At 34.7% G+C, this 21,240-nt stretch overlaps 3 protein-coding genes and 1 non-coding gene across 4 annotated transcripts; 2 read left to right on the forward strand and 2 right to left on the reverse strand.

Annotated features, from left to right (window-relative positions):
- Positions 1-3,217: 3,217 nt before the first annotated feature.
- Positions 3,218-7,938, forward strand: LOC108993881 (probable tetraacyldisaccharide 4'-kinase, mitochondrial). The gene is made up of 8 exons (XM_035693947.1): positions 3,218-3,495; positions 4,002-4,125; positions 5,278-5,508; positions 5,937-6,086; positions 6,276-6,485; positions 6,680-6,739; positions 7,020-7,100; positions 7,645-7,938. The coding sequence occupies exons 1-8, from the start codon at positions 3,323-3,325 to the stop codon at positions 7,804-7,806; spliced, it is 1,191 nt and encodes a 396-aa protein (XP_035549840.1). The 5' UTR covers positions 3,218-3,322; the 3' UTR covers positions 7,807-7,938.
- Positions 7,939-8,008: 70 nt separating this feature from the next.
- Positions 8,009-10,661, reverse strand: LOC108993884 (lactoylglutathione lyase GLX1-like). Its single transcript, XM_018968938.2, has 9 exons — positions 10,558-10,661; positions 10,208-10,326; positions 9,996-10,120; positions 9,838-9,902; positions 9,546-9,752; positions 9,140-9,187; positions 8,931-9,041; positions 8,678-8,830; positions 8,009-8,486 (listed from the first exon to the last, which is right to left on the reverse strand). Exons 1-9 carry the CDS (start codon positions 10,606-10,608, stop codon positions 8,436-8,438), a joined length of 930 nt encoding a protein of 309 aa, XP_018824483.1. The 5' UTR covers positions 10,609-10,661; the 3' UTR covers positions 8,009-8,435.
- Positions 10,662-11,877: 1,216 nt separating this feature from the next.
- TRNAF-GAA lies at positions 11,878-11,950 on the reverse strand. The gene has a single exon. It is a non-coding gene; the product is annotated as a tRNA-Phe (tRNA).
- Positions 11,951-14,415: 2,465 nt separating this feature from the next.
- Positions 14,416-21,236, forward strand: LOC108993891. The gene is made up of 14 exons (XM_018968948.2): positions 14,416-14,711; positions 14,843-14,919; positions 15,558-15,758; positions 16,573-16,670; positions 17,094-17,287; positions 17,395-17,573; positions 17,980-18,324; positions 18,404-18,468; positions 18,898-18,946; positions 19,057-19,213; positions 19,535-19,619; positions 19,697-19,766; positions 20,056-20,193; positions 20,734-21,236. The coding sequence occupies exons 1-14, from the start codon at positions 14,615-14,617 to the stop codon at positions 21,058-21,060; spliced, it is 2,082 nt and encodes a 693-aa protein (XP_018824493.1). The 5' UTR covers positions 14,416-14,614; the 3' UTR covers positions 21,061-21,236.
- Positions 21,237-21,240: the final 4 nt, after the last annotated feature.

The following is a 21,240-nucleotide window of genomic DNA, read 5'->3' on the forward strand; positions in this document are numbered from 1 at the left end:
GTCATTACTCCTTTAAAATATTGTGGCCATAATATTATAATCCTATCATAAACTAAATATATAACTAAAATTTAATTTTAATTTTTAAATTTTATTAATATAGTATATTAAGACAAAATAAAAATATTAATTATCGATATTTTAAAATTGAAAAGTGATGGGTACAAGATAAATTTTACTGTCTAAAAAAAATAGAGGGCAAAATCAATGCGTTTGATGTATTAATTTTAAGAAAATTCTTCTTGCAATAAGTTTGTGCATTAAATTGCTCACCAATACTAATATGTAAGGGATTAATTTAATGGAATGTGCAAATTGAAGACATAAATAATTTTTATAAGATAGATGATATTTTCTTCTCTCAATTTTTTTTTTAATTTTTCTTTGCGATGAAAAAAACTATTTTTATAAAAAAAATTTATTCAATTTATAACTTTCATCTCAATTCATTTTATTTTATTTATAAAAATAAACGAGGACCAAGATCGAAGCCCAATTGGATACAATAAATGTTTTATCTTATAATTTTAATCTCATCTTTATAATTTTTTAAATTTTTTTTATAAAATATAATAAATAATAAATATTTTAAATTTATTAAAAATAATATTATATTAAATTTTTAATTTCATCTCAACTATCTCAACCTATCTTAATAATTGTCGTTACGTGGCCAAGGTCGATTCGATTCTCTGCAACCGGACAGAATGTCAACATTCACGGGAGCAGAGACCCGTAGAGTATGTTCACCACGCGCATCAAAACGCGTGGAGGAAGCCTTCCATATTATACAAAGTCCGCTGATTGGAGACTACCGCGACCTAAATGCCCAGTAGTTTGACCAAAGAGCCCACTTTAAAATTACTTTTTGCACGCCTAGTGTAAAGGGTTCATTAGTCATTTTAACTTTCAACCTACTTTTCCCCCTCTTTTTTTCCAATAAATTGCTTCACTTTTGTTTTCTCTTTTCGTTTTAACTTATTATATTTTGTTGTTAGTGCTCCATACAGAGACTATTAACGGCTGCGATAAGATTCTGACGCAACAATGGCGGGTCCACGATGATCCGAAGGTGGAGAATCAATAACGTGTTCAAGCAAGCCAGCAATGATACCGACATTTCTTGGGACTACGACCCGACTAACAATACCCTACCCTGAAATTCATAGGCAGCTCCGCGTGGTCCCCACAAGTTGTTGCCCCCAATAATTAATGTTTTTTTCCCTATTTTAAAGTTATTCATTTATTGGTAAGTGCTATTTATTATAAATAATTATTTCAGTTATCTATTTTATGTGACATTAAATTATTTTAAAATGTTGTAAGAATATTTCTCATTTACAAATAAATGCTATTTATAAGTTTTATTTTTATTATTCTCGTAATTTTATTAACATATGGTAAGAGTCACAATAAGATCTTAACCTAGTAGTACTCTATTTTCTAATTAAATTTGAGTAGTAAAATAATCATTGTACATAAACTTATCTATATAATATTAAACAAAAACTTATTACGTGAGTTACCATTCATTTTTGTTGGATGTTCGACTATACTTTATACTTATATTCTATGAATGCGTTAACTTTAGAAATATCTATGATTTAATGTAATACTTTAGATTATAATGTTATTTTTATTATAAAATAGATCTAATATATAATATAAAATTATGTAACTTTATAAATTTATTTTTATAAAACTTTTTTATAACTACAGTCATTCTCTTTCTCTTTTTATCTTCTCCTTTCTTTTTACTTTTTTTTTTCTTTAGCAAAGAGAAAATTCTTCACGTTTAAGCTAGTGTAATCTTACATCACTCAAGAAAGGGAAAGAATGGACTTTAAATTAAGAAAAATTTTATTTTTGGTCCCCACACATAATATTTTATTATTTTTTTCACTTATTAAATATGTTGTATATATATGATAAGTATAATAATTTAATTAGTTTTAAAAAAATAAAACTAGATTAAAAAAAATATAAAATATAAAAAAGTGTGATATGTGTTGTATGATGCGTAACAAAACTCTTAAATTAATAATATGGGCGTTTCTCACCTTTTCAAGTTACTAAGTATTAATATAATAGAAATTGTATTGGTTCATAACAATTACCAGAGAAGGGGAGGGCTAATTTGAATATGGATTAAGGCCTCGTCTGGTTATACATATGACATGAGATAAAAGTTGAATAAAATATTATTATAATATATTTTTTTAATTTAAAAATTTTGAATTCTTTATTATATTTTATTTTAAAATTTAAAAAAATTATAATTATTAGATGATATAAAATGAGATAATTTGTGAAAATAAACCCGGTCTATGTTATTTGAAAATTTTAGAACTAGATAGAAGAGAAAGACTGATCAGAAATGATTGTGGGTTTTTCTCATGATTTATTTGCACAGTTATAGTGAAGGATAATGCTAAATACAATTCAGTGTGCAATCTTCACTTACTCCATTTAAAAAAAATAGAGTTCACCATAAATTAAAAAAAATAAAAAATAATATAGATATTTTAAAAAACAAAAATGCAAAATTTACATATTCTGATACTGTAAATATTATTTAAAATGACAAATAATCAATAAAAAGTTGATCAACAATAGACAGTGTCACAGTTTTATAGGTGGAATTGGATTCGAATGCGGCAATGAAGTGGGTTCAAGGAGGCGGATATGTGCCATGGTTTCTTGGAACTTTGCTTTATCAAGTTATGGCTTTAGAACATCTACAAGTTCCCCTTCAAGCGTGCATATTGTGAAGTCAATCAAGAAACATAGATCGTAGGAGATTGTGCTAGTAGTGCCCCTACTAGGTGTCCTCGAATGTCAATGAGTTTTTTGAGTTTATAATTTTGGTTTGCAATCAAGTTTTTTTTGTTAACTTTCAAGATGATTGCTTTTAATCATAAGATTCTAACGTTATAAGTAATGATTATCAATAAATCACAGGTTCCTTATCAAGAAATAAATTATTGAGTATTCAAGGATTATGATTACGATAGTGCATATTTAAATTTTTTTTTTTTTCACACAGCCATGGGTACGATAAGAATTAGAGAAATTATATATAGAAGTTTTATATTATATCTATTTAATTAATATGTGATTTATTATTTTTATTATTTATTTTAATTTTTAAATATATGTATTTAAATATAAATAATAAATCATATGTTAATTATAATAAAATGAATTGCTCGAGCAAGCCCGTGTTACGTGAACTTATGCCGGGCACGCAACGCACCGAAGCTCCACATCAGCTCTTTCCCTGTTTATCCGCCTCTTTTCTCGTAGTCTGATACTCTCTTCCATGGAGAACCTGAGAGTGCTGGTGAGCGAGATCGCTTACGCTCGGAACCACACGAAGCTCTCTCCTCTCCAACGCTCTCTCATCCCAGTCCTTTCATTCGCCTCATCTCTCTACGGACTTGCTCTCTCTCTCCGACACTATCTCTACCACTTGGGCATCTTCCGCAAGCACCGGTAGGACCCGCCACCTCCTTCGTTTCCCACTCAATTTTGCTGCCGAGAAAAAAAAATAGAAAATTAATCTTCGTGTTTCCGGCTCTAAGGAAAAAAAAAAAAAAGAAAGAAAGGAAAGCTCCAACTAAATCAAGGCAACGAAGTTTGGTTTTGTAGAACTTTTCTTCTTTTAAAATCTCGGAGCCCAAGTTATGCGATGGTGGGATACCTCTTTTTCCTACATTCTTTCAGCAAAAACTTAGCATGCGAAGTTTTAATTTTTTACTGGTTTCCCCATTTGTTCAATACAGAAGAAACGCAGGCTTGAAAATTTCTTAATTTGTTTTTAGTTTTATTTTCGTCAACTTTCACTGCGAACAAGCGCCCACTGTTGTTCCAACTTCCAAGTTCTGCTCTGGTTTGATTTTTGATTAGTTTAATTTACCGTACTGTGGTCTCAAGAGTTGCTTTTGTTCAATTTTGTTAAACTCAATTCAAATTTTCCATCTTTGTATTTTGGGTTGGAGGTTGCCGGTGCCGGTTATTAGTGTTGGGAATTTGACTTGGGGAGGCAATGGGAAGACACCCATGGTGGAGTTCATCGCTCGCTGGTTAGCTGACTCTGGAATTTCACCTCTCATTCTCACTCGGGTAACACGAGTTTCCTTTTCATTTCTTTTCCATTTTCTTGTAATAATATGATTGGCGTTTTTAGACGTCCCATCTGCGGTTGCAATAGTGAGGCTAATTTTAGTTTTTTTCGCTGAAAATGGTTCTCACCAGAGTAAGTGCGGCTTTTCAAATTATTAAATTACCGCGTCAATGTCATTTGAAAATGAGTCCGATTCCAGGAAATAGAAAGAAAACATACACAAACGCACGGGAACGCACACCGGTCAAGAGTGGAGGAAAGAGGTTAGATGAGTCCAGGAAGTTTCATAGGAAGTCTGTGATGTCAATTGATATGTCCTCGAAATGGCTGCTTTTTAATACTTGGCGTTATTTTCGACCTTTAGGCTACCTAATTCAACCTTTAGTGGAAAGTGAACGGTGAACGGGTCCAGTTTGTTTAGGCTACGTTGAATTAGGTTAAAGTTGTACGACAATACTGCAACAGCACTGTGGTATCCAGTACACAACAAAGAAAAAAGACAGAGGGATGAGGTAACTCATTGATGTCTCGAAGTCGCATAATTTCATAAGTATCGACAAAGCGAGCTATGGTGTTCCATCTACTTGGATGCTTTTGCTGTAGGTATGAGGGGGGAAAAAACAAAACTATGCCTTGTCTATTGTCTCGCATAAGAAACCTTCATAGCAATTCATGCCTGGCACGTCCTTACGTGGAACCCACAGATATGAATGGTCAAGATCCGTATTGTTCACAATATCCCAAAAATACTGCCTGCGAAATGGTCCATGATGCATGTGGAAATCCTCTGATATTTTAACCAACACAGGTATGAAGGGTTGAGATCCGTATGACTCCCAAAAATACTTCATGCAAAATGCTCCCTGATGCATGTAGAAATCCTCTGATAATTCAACAATAGAATTGGCATAGTAGTCTCCATGTAAGCTGCAGGCATAGTGGATTCTTTACAATTCTAAAGTATAAAGGCCCATTTTCTCGTGTAATTTCTTTTTGAAAACATGCTTTTATCTTGTCCAGAAGTTGGAAAGGAAAGAGAAAATAGATTGCTCTTCATATGAATCAGGCCTAAAAACTGTTGTCAAAGTATGCTTGACTGCTTGACAGGTATTTGGCAATTGTGAGGCTTACTGATATCATTTCCCTTGCAGGGTTATGCTGGTGGGGATGAGGCTAGAATGCTTGTAAGGCATCTACTCGGGGGACCTGCAAAGATTGGTGTGGGCGCAAACCGGGCAGCTGTTGCTGCTTCTTATTTTGAAAAATATGGTCACGTTGATCCTCGTAGTAGTACATCCTATGAGAGACTTTGCCTCAACAAAGTGGAGAGTCATCTTAATTCAGAAAAAGTTGGTGCTGTCATTCTAGATGATGGAATGCAGGTATTGAGTTGTGTTTTTTGTTTCGTTTCCAATGTTGGAATGCAGCTGTCATCTATGACAATGTCCTGTCCCACATTATTTTCTCCGGTAACTATTTTTATCTGATATTTTATATAACTAATACTGTCAATAAGGTCTAGCTAAAAAAATACTTCTTTTATAAATAAATATGTATGTATGTATGTATAAAACAAGGCATACTTTTAACATGATTTTGGTTCTCAAGGTGATGGCACAGTGAATATGTTGGTCAATATTTCAATTTTAAACATTTGCACAGTGAATATTTGTACGGCACACCATTCTAAATATTTGAACAGTGAATATGTTGGTTAATATTTCAATTTTAACAACGAACTCTTGAAACCCAGATTTTTTGCTCATAGGGTTTTTATGCTGATAGTTTATTTTATTGATATGGAAGACAGCACTGGAGCTTGCACCATGATCTGGAGATCGTAATGGTCAATGGATTAGTGCTGTGGGGCAGCTGTCATTTACTCCCACTTGGACCCTTAAGGGAGCCTTTAACTGCACTCAAACGGGCTGATGTTGCTGTCATCCATCATGCTGACATGGTATACAAGACTGCCCTTTTCCAATTTCTCCATTTTAAGTTATCTTTTATGCTTCAACGGACTGTATTGTGGTGAGCATATGTATAGGTATTGGTTGCTCAGTCTCTTTGGTTTACATGGTTTAGATTGTGTGTTTTCAAAGCCGGTAGATATTTACATTGATTTGAAATTTATTGTTGGGTATCACAGGTTTCAGAACAAGGTCTCAAAGATGCAGAGCTTATGATTCGAGAAGTTAAAGAATCCCTCCCTATTTTCTACACTAGAATGACTCCCTCGAACTTTTTTGAAGTGTCAAATATTAATTCCAAACTACCCCTGGGAGTTTTGTGTAATGCCATCATATTATGTGTGTCTGCCATTGGTTCTGCAAATGCTTTTGTAAATGCGATAGAGAAGGTACTAGGCCTCCCTTTCATTCATCTCACTTTTGTTTCAAAATGGATTCTTGAGATCCCGAGGAGCCTCATACATGTCATCTGCTTGTCCAGATACAGATTATGTGGCAGTATTGTTGCTCTCTACGTTTACCCCTTCTTTCCTCATTGTTCAATCTTTGCTTTTGTCTCTAAATGGGAGATACCTTTCTGCAGATAGGAGCATCTTTTGTTGATAGACTTGACTTCAGTGACCATCACATCTTTCAAGCTAGGGTACAGCTATCTTCATCTTTGCAATAATTTATGATCTTGTCAACTATGTGGTTCTTCTACCTTTGTACTAAGTGCTTGTAGTATTCCATTCTGCCATTTAAAACACTCTGAATATCAAGTAGGTGAAGACTGTATGGGGCAGTTGTTTCAACCTCCTACCCTTCCCCTCTTCTGCAACTTTCTTTTCTTTGTAATTTTTTTCATTGTCTGCCTGAACACTGATTTGGAGGCTCCAGACATATGGCAAATTCTTGATAACTCTTGTTGCTAATCAATGCAGGATGTTGACCTGATCAGAAGGAGACTTGAAGAACTTGAGGATAAGTTTGGTTCCAAGCCAGTTGTTGTAGTAACAGAAAAGGTAAGTAGATTCAAAATCATTATACTGGTGGGTGGTTTATTTATATTTGTACCCCTTATTTTGTTTAAGGGGGCTAAACATGAGGTGTGTTTTTTTTTTTTTTTTTTTGGTGCAAACAATTTATAGGGGCCATCGGACTGGGGTTTTTCCCTTAAATTACCCGAGATGCACTTGCAGGAAACTCCTTGCCGAGAGCTTGTGCACCCTCGGGATTAGTTGGGATGTTGTTCCCAGACTAATCCCTGGGGTGCACACCCGGTGCCAATAAAAAAATATGAGCCTTTTTATGTTTCTTGAATGCATCTTCTTCTTATGATAGACAAATTATATGTTCATTCATCATTGTACATTTTCACGTAGCACATGTATCCTTTGGTTATGAGGTTGCTCACAATACTTTTTCAATTCTAGCGCTAGTATGTATACCTTTTCTGATGAATTGTGACCATTACTTATATGAACTAAACAAAATCTAAAATTATGAATCATGGTGGATATGTAAAACTCATTTTATTTTTCTTGATGTTGAAATTTATGTTGCCAGGATTATGATCGAGACAGAGAGATTTTTAAGGGCTTGCATCCTTCCAAAGTTTTGGTGCTTTGCTCTGCATTGGAATTTCCTTCTCAGAAAGGATGCACGGAGAAGGGATTCAAGAAGTTGTTGGAGGAATCACTTGGGGTAAAATTACGTGGTCTAAACTAGAGTCCAGCTACAGTGATTCAAATCAAGGGGACAGTTTACGAGCATGAGTGGGACATGATTGGATGTTTTTATGGTACCATCTTGAATTTGGTGATCTCAATAGCACTTCTAGTACTGGCTAGTTTGTTGATAGTTTTGCCTTCGCACTAAGTTACTCATGATTCTTCTACAAGCGCAAATTTGTGCAACTGGTGCTACTACATTTTTTTTTTTTTTTTTTTATGACCGTGGGTGTCCGGGCCAGCTTACACGCACTTCGACTACTCCCATGAGGTCTTGAAGTTAACAACCAGATAAACCTCTAGTAGTCTTAAGGAGACTCGAACTGGTGACCATTGAGAAGCAAACCAAAGGCCGGACTAGTTGATCTACCCCTCAGGGTTAATTGGTGCTACTACATACAAAGCCAGGTTTCGTATTGTATATGGCAAGCATACAATATTAGCCTGCTTACATAATCATGTAAGTAATATGGGGAAGATACAAACAAGTTATTAACAAAAAAATGAATGTACAAAAGCATAAGCACAATAGAATTAGATATTGGTCCGCCGCATGCAGGACTCCTTATTCAATATGCGTGGAAAGGAATAAGCACTAGTACTACCCTAATGCTAGATTTTGGTTGATCACTCTTTCTTCTGCACCTCCTTGAGATAATCTTTATTGTCCACCAAATCCTGTAAAATCAAGGGCATGTTTGATAAATGAGAACTTCTGTAATTATTTAGGATTCTTGGAAAATTTTTTGAGATGTGTTTCACACAATATTTTGTAGAATTCTGATTACTATATGTTTATTACTAGAAACTCCCAAACCAACTGCGTAAAGCAGACATTGCTTGAAGATGTAGTAAAGTTGAGAACTCACAGTCTTAAAGCCTTCTGGATCAACGAAAGAAGTGATTTTGGTGTTGGATTGAGAAATTGGACCTGGTGGTAGAATTATTTGTCCTCCAAGTTCTTTGGTAACCAGTTTAACAGCTGCAGCACTCTTGTATACATTATCGGTACCAATGGCAACCTAGGGATAGAAAGAAGTCTCGTTCTCATCAGAAAATTGTTATTTTAGTGAACATGAAAAACAAAACTCAATGAGTAAAATCGAATATAGCATAGCGTACCTCTGCATATCCGTTTCCTCTTGTGTACTCAGTTACGTTATAATTATATTTCAATTCCAGAACAGTAGTCTGAGTTCGATTGGATCCATATCCCACCATACCAAGAGTGAACTGTACATGCGAGCCAGAAAAGGTTGATTAAATCATGTCTCCCTCAAGAAATGGTGATTCTGTGGTGTACATGGAATTAAGTTTGTGTAAAAAATCACCTTCTCTTGCGGGCTATCATACTTCTGTAGTAGGTTCATCCCCAAAGCCTGCAAGAAGTGGAGGAAAAGAACCCAGAAGTCAAATAATAGTTTAGATGCGAGATGAGATAAATTTCTGTGAAGGAACATTGTGCAAGAACATGTAGATTTGATGGGAGAGTGATAATATGCAAGGCAAATGGTTCTCTACATAAAGCTAGATTGAGAGCAGAGCTAAACTACTATATATGTATTCAGGATAATTCAGATGCAACCGAGTAAATAAGTTAATAAGACTGTATATTACAGTCAGTACCATAGTTAAAACATACTATAGTTCTGATATGTTCACTTTGCTTCTAAATAGTCATTGCAAATAAGGATTCTGGGTAGTTAATTACGAAAAATAAGAGAAAAACACTACTACCTTTTCATAAAACTTAATAGCACGATCAAGATCGGCGACATGAAGCATTATTTGACTGATTGGCTCAGGAGTAGGGGGACTCTGGATGAGCTCATAGGTATAGCCGTCAGGATCCAGGCCAAAGGCGTAGATGGTCGAATGGCCTGCTGCTGGTTCACGGGTGATCACTCCACCCTTTACTCGAATGTTTTCAACCATGGCATAGATCTAAGGAATTTAAGAGATTGAATAAGATTTTGAAGATACAAATTAACTGAAAGTTGTTCATGCTTAAACTTCAATCAGTACTCACATCCTGAGTGGCGATTCCAATATGTCCAAAAGCAGTCCCAATCTCGTATTTTTCAACTCCATGAACTGTTTATTAGCGGATGATAAAAACAAGTACCAAAGTTATTGATTGAAACGTAAAAACAAGTTCGAGGCAGGGAAATGTTCGGGAAGACATACTGCATGTAAACTCCAAAACGAAATGAGTGTCTTGAGGGCCAAACCCCACAACTGCTTTTGAGTACTTCTGTTTTGAGAAGTATTTTTGGCTCAGGAGCTTCATTCCAAGAGACTCTGTGTAAAACCTGTTGATCAAGGAAGAAAACTTACACTTTCGAATATAATAAAGTGTTAAAATTGCATTAAAGAATTATATATGCTAAGAAACATACTTAATGGTCCGATTAAGATCACCAACTCTGATATCAGCATGGAGGAAACGATGATTATCCTTCTTCACCCATCCCAGCACATCATCACTGGGGATGCGAGCTGCCATGCTTGATCCAATCTAATCATTTAGTTTTAATTAGATAATTAGCAACAAATGAAGCCCTTTTTTTAATCCACTGCCTGTAACGTCAACATGCAGATAAACTGATCTAAATGGCTCAAAGGAAGAAAACAGCTAACAAAGCAGAATAATGACCCAATTGTTGTTTAGGCATAAATATCATTCTAACTTGCTTTAAACTTAAAATAAAACGCTTTGGTGCAGTTGGTATAAAGGCAACTTAATTACCAGGGAGAGGAACAATACAACAGAATAAGCAAACTGCTTGTAAATAGCCATTTTAAGCGTGGAAGATAGCCTGTATAACAATACACAATATATAGCACTTTTGTACAAACATTACGCACCACAATCACCTATTTATATAGAGTTCCTCTTTGAACCGGATCTGCTGTAAACGTGGAGTTTCCATTGTCGAACTCTCTTCCGTTAAAAAACATCCACCCTAGATGGCAGAAGCTTGATCACTTTCTTTGACTAAACTAGAAAGTTGTATATTGTTTGACCAGAGAGGGAAGACTGTCGCATAAGCTTCTTTGAAAATCTGATATTAGACTTTCAGTTTTTTTTTTTTTTCAATCTTTTCTTTGTCCATTACATTATCGCGTTTCTAGATTAGCTGAGATGTCAAATGGATTGGAACTAATACGATCTTTCAAAGCATTGAAATGTCGATCATAGCTATTATATAAAGGGATTGATGGTTTCAAACCGTATGGTGCTCATTGATGTACGTTGATATTCCTCTATACGTATAACATTTGCCAGTACTGGCCGGCCGTAAAGCGATGGGCCGGGCAAGATTGCATGAAAGTAGTCGGATTCTACGGCCAATATTATATACACAATGTCGTTATGTTCTTGCATGGACTTCTGCACGCAAATGCATACAATTTGCTGCAAACCCTTTTGAGTTTAGAGTTGTTGGCATTACAAAGCTTATCTAGAAACTGAAGAAATTCTATTTACCAAATACAATTCTGATGTGGTCTTGAATAACAACAGAAAACGACTTCGTGTTTTGTCAACACATAACAACGCATTACAAAGCTTATCTAGAAACTGAAGAAATTCTATTTACCAAATACAATTCTGATGTGGTCTTGAATAACAACAGAAAACGACTTCGTGTTTTGTCAACACATAACAACAATTTGAAACCAAGTTACATGCATGTCTGTCTTGAACAATGGCATTGACGGTACCTGGCCTTCACCTTCTCTTGCTCATCCCATCAAAAGTTCATTGACATGGTAAAACGAACATATCCATCCATCAACATTAATGTTGCTTTGAATTCCTGTTGTTAAATTGTTTCTGGAACGCTGAATTATTATATGGTTTGGTCTTTGCCCTTTTCCTTCCACCGCCTCTTTAATCAAAAGTACCACTTTTATTGTATAAGCAATCACATAACTGGGCTTTTGGGAGCTGTAACCCATCAGTAATCAATATATAGTAAGTTGTCTTGAAAGGCCTTTTAAAGCCCATTAAGAGCGTTTTGCAGTTGAAGTAGCCCAAAACTAAACTAAAATGGTTTTGGAAAATTGCGGTGAGCGTGGATCGAACACGCGACCTTCAGATCTTCAGTCTGACGCTCTCCCAACTGAGCTATCCCCGCTATTTGAGTTTCTTGACTTTGATTTTAGAATTTCAATACCATTAAATCACCTCCCAAATTTTAGGAGTCCCATAAGCATTTAATATTTATCATAAATTTAACTCAGATAATTTTTAATTATTGTAAGATTTACTTTATTCAAAAATAATATTTTATTTAACTTTCATCCTATCTCAACTCACTATCTAAACCAAGTCTTAATCGAGAAAAATGAATAATGCTAGCCGTTCCATTATCTTTATTTCATCTAACATGTCATGTGTGAAATTTATTTTTAAAATTGGTGTGTGAAGCATACCATCTACATCATTTAAATTGTAATATTTAATTTGTAAAATTTAAATTTTAAAATTTATTTTTTAAATCAAAATATATCATATAATTACTTTACTAGATATATATAAATATAATTTTTATAAAATTAATTATCGCTCCACGATCTCTCGACATGCTTATTATTTCCAATGCAATTGCTGCTAACATTATGACTTCTTCAGAGTTCAACGGCACCAATATATAAGAGATGCAATCGATTAGTTAGGGAAATTGGAAACAGTCAGATAAGAACCGAAGAAAAACAATGTTATCCACAGCAAGCATCATTGACATTATCTACCATTTTATTTGGGTTACGTGCTTAGAAAGCATAATTGATTATTACTAATAATTGACATCTTTGCCAAGCAACGCATGTAATTGATTATGTCACTCCTAATTTTGCGTTCATAACATTTTTTTGTTATACCTTTGTTATCTTTTAACCAAACTTTTGTACCTAACTTGTCGAGGCGTTTTCAAGTTATTCATGTATTGTTCATGCTAGCTAGCAACATCCCTTTTCCTTAAGTTTAAATGGTGTGTCTTTTTATTAAACAATTTACTAGGTAATTGAGCCATCTTTTCATTTGAGAACCCTTTCTCTCGTTAAAAAAAAACTTTAGATCTGTGTTTTATCGGAGGAGGAGGCTTCGACTCTCTCCTCCCTTCCCATCCCATTCCCTCCTTTATCATTTCTCCTCCTCCTTCTCCCTCTCATTCCCTCATTTCTTAATTTATTTTTCTTCATTTAAGATCGAAAAAGTTAGATTTATAATTTTTAACAACTCTCGAGAGATACGTGCAGCACAAGAAGTCTCATGGCCTATAAGTCGTTAGGAGGATAGTTGCGATTTTATTGAAATCATTGTGTGTGGTCCTCACACGCCGGATCACCAGAATTGCCACTACTAGATCTTTCAAATCTGACTTTTGTGGTTAAAAAGAGACAAGCTTGTTGCCTTTACGCGCTGTCAAAGTCTACCAAAATTGATCCAAATTGTAATTCATCATTTTTCGTTCTTGTTTTCCTTATTGTATAGTAAAAATAAAAAATGAGTTCGTCTCTTGAATGGTTTGTCCGTAAAGGTTGAGTCCTCCCTTTCTATGAAGGGTGAGGTTGAGTCTCTGTTTAACCAGAATGATGTCTCTTGGATGTTTATCTATAAAGAATATCAGCAGCAGTGAAGTCCAGACTAGTCCAGTAATGTACTGGTGGAGCTCCAAATGCTTGATATGAAAATATCCCCGTATGTATCTGGTCATGAATGTTAGTTTTTCTTGATGAATGAATGAATGATGACATTTCCCTTAAAAAAAAATAGTGTGTTTTTCTTTCCTTTCTTTAATTAACAGAATTTATAATTTATTATGTAAATCTATTAGAAGCCAATAATAAATCTATCATCAATCCATTTTATCTTTTTTTTTTTTTGCTTAAAAGTTCCGAAAATAATATTTAAAATGTTAGATAGACATCCTCTCTTATTTTTTAGTTAAATTTGAAGAATAAAGAGAAATAAATATAATATGCGAGTTCTACCATATTTACTAATGCGGGTATGAAAGATTTAGATAATATGAATCCCATATAAATATTTAACCTATTTTTGTATACCCAAAATTAGATTATTCAATTTGAGGATCTCAATCTAAAATGACATGTAATCATGAAATTAATATCTTTACAAGTTTTGACATATTCATTGAAATTATGAATTTTACCATTCCATTGTTCCTTATTTATATTTTCTCATTTTTAAAGTTTAAGAATAATATGATACTATACATGGATAAGAAAAGTGTTAGATCCATGAAAAGAATCTAAAATTTTTATTTATAAACTGACATAACTTAATATAATACATCATATTTATTTTATAATAAAAATTTATATTTTTTTTCGAGTCGAATTGGTTTTCTGTTTTTTTTTTTTTTTTTGAGCTTGAATTTATCAACTTTTGTTGAATAGACTTTTGTCAACATTATAAATTTATAATTAAATTGAGATGAATTTGATCAACTTTTGTTTGTTTAGGATTAGATCATGGACTTATTCATAAGCTGTCAAGAGACTCAAGAAGCGAATAAAACGTATTTTTAATTGTTTGCAGATGTGAATAGGTTCTCAAAATTATCGTCGTAACAACCTTCTAGGTTGCTACCATAACTCTTTTCCAAATTTGAAATATGGATGGATAGATCTAAATTCACCGACTTTCCGGTACGCTTCCACTGGCTCTGTGTTTCTCTCTCAACTGGACTCTCAAATCGTTCTACAAAATAAAACATGCTCTGATTGTTGTCGTTCGTATCTAAACTTACGCGACCCCAGGCGTAAGATAGGGAATGGAGGCGCCCTCCTTTGTCTCCAAAGCGAGGACTGCCTTCCATTCTGCGGCTGCGAAAGCGGAGCGAGTTTTCTCTGAGTTGAAACCCGATCGAGGTGCACTAATTTTCTTTTTTATTTATTTTTTTCCCGTTTTAATCTCCTTCACAAGTTTTACTTCTGTTTACTATTTTTTGAATCACTTTGACCCCCTCTTTTTACTTATATATTGCTTTTAATTGGAGAAGATTCTGACAAACAATCCCCAAGTAATTTGACAAAGCAATCGGAGGATGAATCTCCAAACAACGAGCGCGAATTGAAGGTAATATCCTGAATGAGAATTTTGAGAAGATTGTTTTCAAGTTGGATTTGGTTAGTTTGAGATTGATTTGACGCGTTTTTTTCCCGTTCTCGTTCGGAAAACATAGGATCAAGCTGCTCAAAATCTGGCGAATTGTGTTGTTTCTGAATTATAAATTTTGATGCATGTATGATGATGATTTTGCGCTTGGTTTCGTAGAAATCTGAGTATAAGAAGAGAGGGCAGAATTGTCAGTTTTTGTATTTCATGTTGTTTTCTTGAATTGGAGTATTAAATTAAAATATAAGCTGCACTGGCTCAAGCAAAGCTAAATTGGCGCATTGGAGTTAATCGAGTGAATATGTGTGCATGAGTTTAGCATCCAACTAAAGCGTGAAGCAACTTTTTGCAATCAATCAGAGAATGAAAGAATCCTTTCAATCTTATATAGGATGCTGAATGTTCTTAATTTATCTGGTTATTCACAATTTTTTATCATTTTATTAGTGTGGATTTTCAGTTCTGTTAAGTACATATTAGAGTGGTGATTATCTTTCCATTAAAATGCACATTGCATTATATTATTATTGTGTTTGTTTATTGTTAGTCACAATTGTTATATGAACTATCTTAAAGATTCTTAGGGGGATCTAATGCAGGTATGCAATGAACCAAAGCATTTGAGGTGGAGACCTGCACAGGTAGGGACAAAACAGGATTGGCAGGACAGATTCAGAAACATTAAATTTGGGAGGAAGGGCGTTGAAGATACTGAAATAGTCGAGAATTCAGCCATGGCCGTTCCATTTTATGATGAAAATCTGTACCTGCTGAACATGAAAAATGATCTTGAAGCTAAGGTCACTTTCTACGTGCTTAACTCCTCATATCTTATCTGGTGAAATGTCATGATGTATGTCTTTTGTTATCGTGCATGATGTTTAACCAACTTTATACGGGTTCCTGTGACTGTTACTCTAGTTTTACTAGGTATGAAAGTTGTTAGAACTTTCGCTAATAATAAAGTTGTGTTACTACATAATTGTTGAAAAGAAATGATGAAATGCTATCGCAAAATGGATCAGTGTGAGTAGAGCAACAAATGAGAAACTTTATAAGCTAGTGTGTCATGATATTTTTCAAAGCTTTCATATCAACACCAAAAATATTTTTATTTCTTCAACAAGTTCTGGCAATAAAGAAGACTCAGATTGGTTTGTATCTTTTTTTAGAAGAAAAATAGATTGATCAAGAAAATAAATCTTTTCCATGGATGCGTAATAAAATTACTACCCTCTTCCCTGCGTCATGGGAGAAAGGGGCTCATAGGCAGGGGTCACCCTTATTATTGGGGAAGAAACTTAAGTAAAGAACATTCTCCAATCCTTGCCTCAATCAGAAGAAATCCAGATTATTGGAGGGTTTTTTTCCCATTCTTCAAATGTGTGTGACATCACTTTACTGATAAACATGGAACTAGTGACAGCTGGTGTGGGCTTCCATCTATGATACTTTGGTAGACAATGTAGAAGTGCATGATTGTAGTCTTGTTATACTTTACTGCCTGAAAAGATTTGACTGGTGAATTGATATAAAGGTCATTCAGATTTTTTCCTTTTAACGATGGAATATTTTTCCTTGCTAAGAAGTGGAATTTAATTTTTCTTTCTTTAGAGCTTAGAAGCGATACCCTCGGTAGAATGTTTTGTTGTTGCCAGCACAGGGACCATTCCTCCATCTTCTGTCATGAAGCAATTGGCTATAGCTGTTGAGTAAGTTTTTGTTGTTCATATGGGGCAAACTTTCTTTTTATTTATATTTGCTGATAAATTACCATAATCTTCTCAGTTGTTGCTTTCCCCTTTAAGGGCTGGTTTGGATTCAGAGAGATGAAATGGTTTTAGATGAAAAATTAAAGTTGAAAAAAATATTGTTAGAATATTATTTTTAAATATTATTATTGTTTTAGGATTTGAAAAAGTTGAATTGGGATTTGAGAGTTGAATTGTTTATTATATTTTGTGTGGAATTTGGGAAAGTTGTAATGATGAGATGAGATGAAACACTTTCCAAATCCAAACGGGCCTAACTCTTATCTGTGTTCTATGCACTTAGAAAATTGTTCAACCCTGAGATTTCATTTTTTTGTTTTTGATGAATAACTTGCTGCCTGCAACTTTGCTCTTCTTGTCCAGGGCTGGAAAGAAGTTTAAGTCATTGAAAGACTGCCTGGCATCATCTGGTGGATCTTCACCGGTCAGGGAGAGAGCTGGCCTCAGTCTCTCTGCAATGAAGTCACTAGTGCTTCGTGAAAAGGAGGACAAGATTACATTTGGATCTGGTGATAATGAGAAAATTCTGTCTTTGATTAATTCACTGTTTGATGAAGGTATATGCAACATTTTTATTTGACCAGGTCGTAGTATCTTTCATTTTTTATGCATTATCCTGTGATGATCTTTCAATTTTGTGGTAATATCTGCAAGATATTCGCAGAGGGAAAATTTCTCAGGAGGAAGATCAGCGCTGGTTCCGATGCATCCACAATAACATCTTTGCCAAGAGATATTCACGGTGCTCCTTCTGAAAGCCTTGTTGTTAAGCTAGCGGAAGTCATCGGAAGCTTTAGAAGCCTGCGGAAAATGGCACTGTTTTGGAGCAGGGTTTCTGACAAAGTAAGTGGGCTGTAGTTAACTTGAGTTCTCTGTACTTTTTTAAATAATTCCTATGAAGAAGAAATATTTTTCTTGCTTTGCAATCCGTTTTTTCTAGAAGGCACGTGAAATTTGTGTGAAAAGGGTTGTTATCATGAAATGAGATTTAGCATCTTGAATCAGTCGTCTATATTCTCTAATAAGAACTAGATATATTCTAGTCCATAATATTAGTTCCACATATCTTGGTTCATTCTCTTCTTTCAAGTGATATTCTTATTCTGTTTCCATCCAGACTTTGTTGTTGAATATTATCACTTCAATACAGTTGGATAGGAATCCTTTCATAGGGTGTATTGATGCTGCTTTTTCACTTATCCTCATCTAACGATATCTAACGATGTATAGAATTATTTTGCATATGTAGCTGAGAACACTTTGGTCTGAAGGGCAGTATGTGCCTGGGATCCCTCTGGATGAGATTCCGGATCTGAATTCCTGTCTATTGTATCAGCAGTTGCAAGTTATCAATTGCTGTGTTTCCCGGAAAAGGCGTCGTGCTATTGCCACCGACTCATTAGACTATGTCATGAGGGAGGCCAATTCAAATACTACAGATTCAGATTATTCTAAAGACATTATTCCTGCAAGCCCTATTTTGTATGCTAGACTAACCACTGGTGAGCTTGCTCTTCGACTAGGTGCTGATCGTCCATTCAGCAACCTAAAAATGTTGGAAACAGGCGAACCTGTGTACTCCCCAGTGAGCCAGGTTTGTTCAGTAATAAATTCTTAGCAATAATCCTTTGCCTTGTTCCTGTAACAAGACGTTTACGTACCAATACATGTAGGAAGGACCTTTGCTTACAGAAGATCTCATCAAAGAAACAGAGGAACTTGTGCTTCGAACAGGGAGGTTAGTATATTTTGGAAAAAATTTCTGACCAAAGCAGTTATAGTCATATTTTGAACCAGTTATCTTTTAGTTATAGTTTAAATGATCTTACCTGTAGCCTTAGGCTGTAGTAGTCTTTGTAAATGCAATTCAGTAAAACATGAGGGTCATCTTGATGCTTCACACATATATGATTTGCATTTATTCCACCTCACCTCCATTATCCCCTGAGCCAAGGTTTTTGGCTTTATATTATTTGTTTGATGGACCTCAAATAGAATGATTCAATCTTGATTTGAGATAGTTACGCAAACTGGTTTTTCTTAATATTTTATGGCAGTATTTTAATTTCACAAAGTTTTTCTGCTCTTAATTAAAATTGCTTGTGTATGTTTTTATTAGCCTAGGCATTCTTTGATGAACTGCCTTATTTTTTTTTTTTGTGGTCAGTGTTGGTGCTGGTTGTTCTCAACTCCTCTCTGACATGCAGGCTTTCAAGGTTTGTTTTGCACAAACGAAGTTTGTCTATTTTGTGCATCCACTGGAAGCTTATATGTAGTTAAAATGGCATCTAATTATTAACTAAAATTTTTAATTAACATTTGTCAGGCTGCAAATCCTGGTTGTATTTTGGAAGATTTTGTAAGATGGCACTCCCCTCCTGATTGGACAGAAACTGAGCCAATTACAGAGATTAAAGATGCTTTTGATAGTGTTGACTTATCTTCAACAAGAGGCCACCTTAGTAGTCGAATGCAAAAAGAAGGTGGAAACTATTCTCCATCATCCATTGCTATATTTACTTGCTGCATAAGATTTATGTAGCCTTGTTTGACACTTTTGTGCCTTGTATATGGGGTGAATTCCTAAAAAGTTCTGTTGAAATTAATTTTTAGCATCAATGAAATTTTGATGAAATTAGGTTTTTTATAGATGTGGCCATTAACCGGTTGACCCTATCCCCTATGTGTTCTGAGAACTCTGTTATGCCCTTTATGCCTTTGGGTTGTGCTGTTACCTCATAATGCATACAGGTATCTATACGTTATACATGGGGTTACTCTATTGGAATTTGTTATTGTCTTAGGTAATTTGTGGCTTGAACTCTGGGAAACAGCCAAAGCAGTACCAGCTGCCAAACAAACACCCCTCTTTGATGAGGATTTGGCAGTGTAAGTTGGAAGAATATCAATAATATTGTATTATTTATACATGTAGCTGTTTGACTAGAAAAGACCTGATTCTGTAGGGAAGGTATACTGAACTTTTTGGAGGACATGCCGCCCTCTGAGCTTTTTGAGCAACTTTTTGTTTCTTTAGTAAGTTATTTATTTCCTACGCATACTTGCTTTTTTTCTTTTTTAAACTTAACTATGTTTTGTATTAAGTCCATACAGTGAGGATTTATGAAAATCAGTTTTTGTTGTATTTTATGTACTTATCGCTTTCTGCAAACCAATATTTTTTAAGCTAGAGCTTTATAGGACAAACTGAAAAATCATCATCCTTTTGAACAAGATATTATATTTTTTACAAGATTATTTAACCACCAGTTTTCCCGTTACATTACTAATGATGTCTTTCTTTTTTCTTTTATGAAATATCCAGCTTGGTTTAGGATTTGTTAATGCCGAGGCTATTCTGTGCACCAACAACAATTTGTCAAGCCTGTTCCATGAGTGCAAAGAATACGTGGTTGCAACTTGTCCAGGCAGGATGGGTGAGAAAGTTGATGATCTTTGCCAGGTAGGTTTTATAAGACTACATGTAACTGATATTTATGAAATTCTTTAGTTGGACCAGAAGCTTTTATGAGCCATTATTGTCTTGTTCGAGTCTTTGGCACCAAATTAACCAAATAGGCACGCGGGGTGGGGTTGTTCTTGGATGTGCCATAGAAGTTAATATTATGTGTTTGCTTTCTGTGTGGGATTTGAAGGGACAGCCCCCTCTTTGAATGGGAGCACACGTAAAATGGATCTTATGCAATTATCAGTAATTATTACTTTCTCCGACCCACATTAGAGTTTGCATATCTTTTATTGAGAGGACCAAATTTAGTAACAATGTTCTCTCCTTTACTTGGCTAGTTACAACTGCTATTATTAGTTATGGGGAAGTAAGTCGTAGTCATATTGTGTGTTACTTTATTTTTACCTCTATTTGCCTTTTGGCTAAGATCAAGTGTAGTTTTGTTCAATTTGCTTCAATCCCCTCTATATGAACGTTATGAAAACAAAGAAATCACGGAGGTACTTGAAGTTGATATGCTGAAATGTTTTTTAGGTATATGAAACAGTGGAAACAATGTTACTCAATCCAGACGAAGTCCTAACAACAATGAAGCAACCAGAAGAAACAATGGCCCCTGCTGCTGGTGAAACAAAACGTCGATTTAAGAGGCTTGGCTTCAACTTTGTTGGCAAGGATAGACTCTTGAGAAAACCAGCTTCAGATGACCAGAAGGCCACAGAAGAGAACCCAAGTCGCCAGCCATTCTCAAGTTTCTTTGATAGCAAGTCATCTCTATTTTCTAAGAAGCCTCCAAAGCCAGAAACAGCCCCTGCCGAAAAACCTTCGTGTCCAGTTGAAAATGGTTGGACAATTGTTTAGACTTTTTTTTTTTTTTTTAATTTCCTTAGTTCAGGATAAGCAACATGGTTGCTATTGCAGGTAATTGTAAATTATTTTTAGAATCCTGCTATTGTAGATTCATTCGATCTGAACATTTGAGAGAATTTCTTGTTTCATGACCGTAGGAATGAGAAAATAGAATGGTTTTTGGTGTCCTTG

The sequence above is a fragment of the Juglans regia genome, chromosome 9 (assembly GCF_001411555.2).
Source record: "Juglans regia cultivar Chandler chromosome 9, Walnut 2.0, whole genome shotgun sequence".
Classification (NCBI taxonomy): domain Eukaryota; kingdom Viridiplantae; phylum Streptophyta; class Magnoliopsida; order Fagales; family Juglandaceae; genus Juglans; species Juglans regia.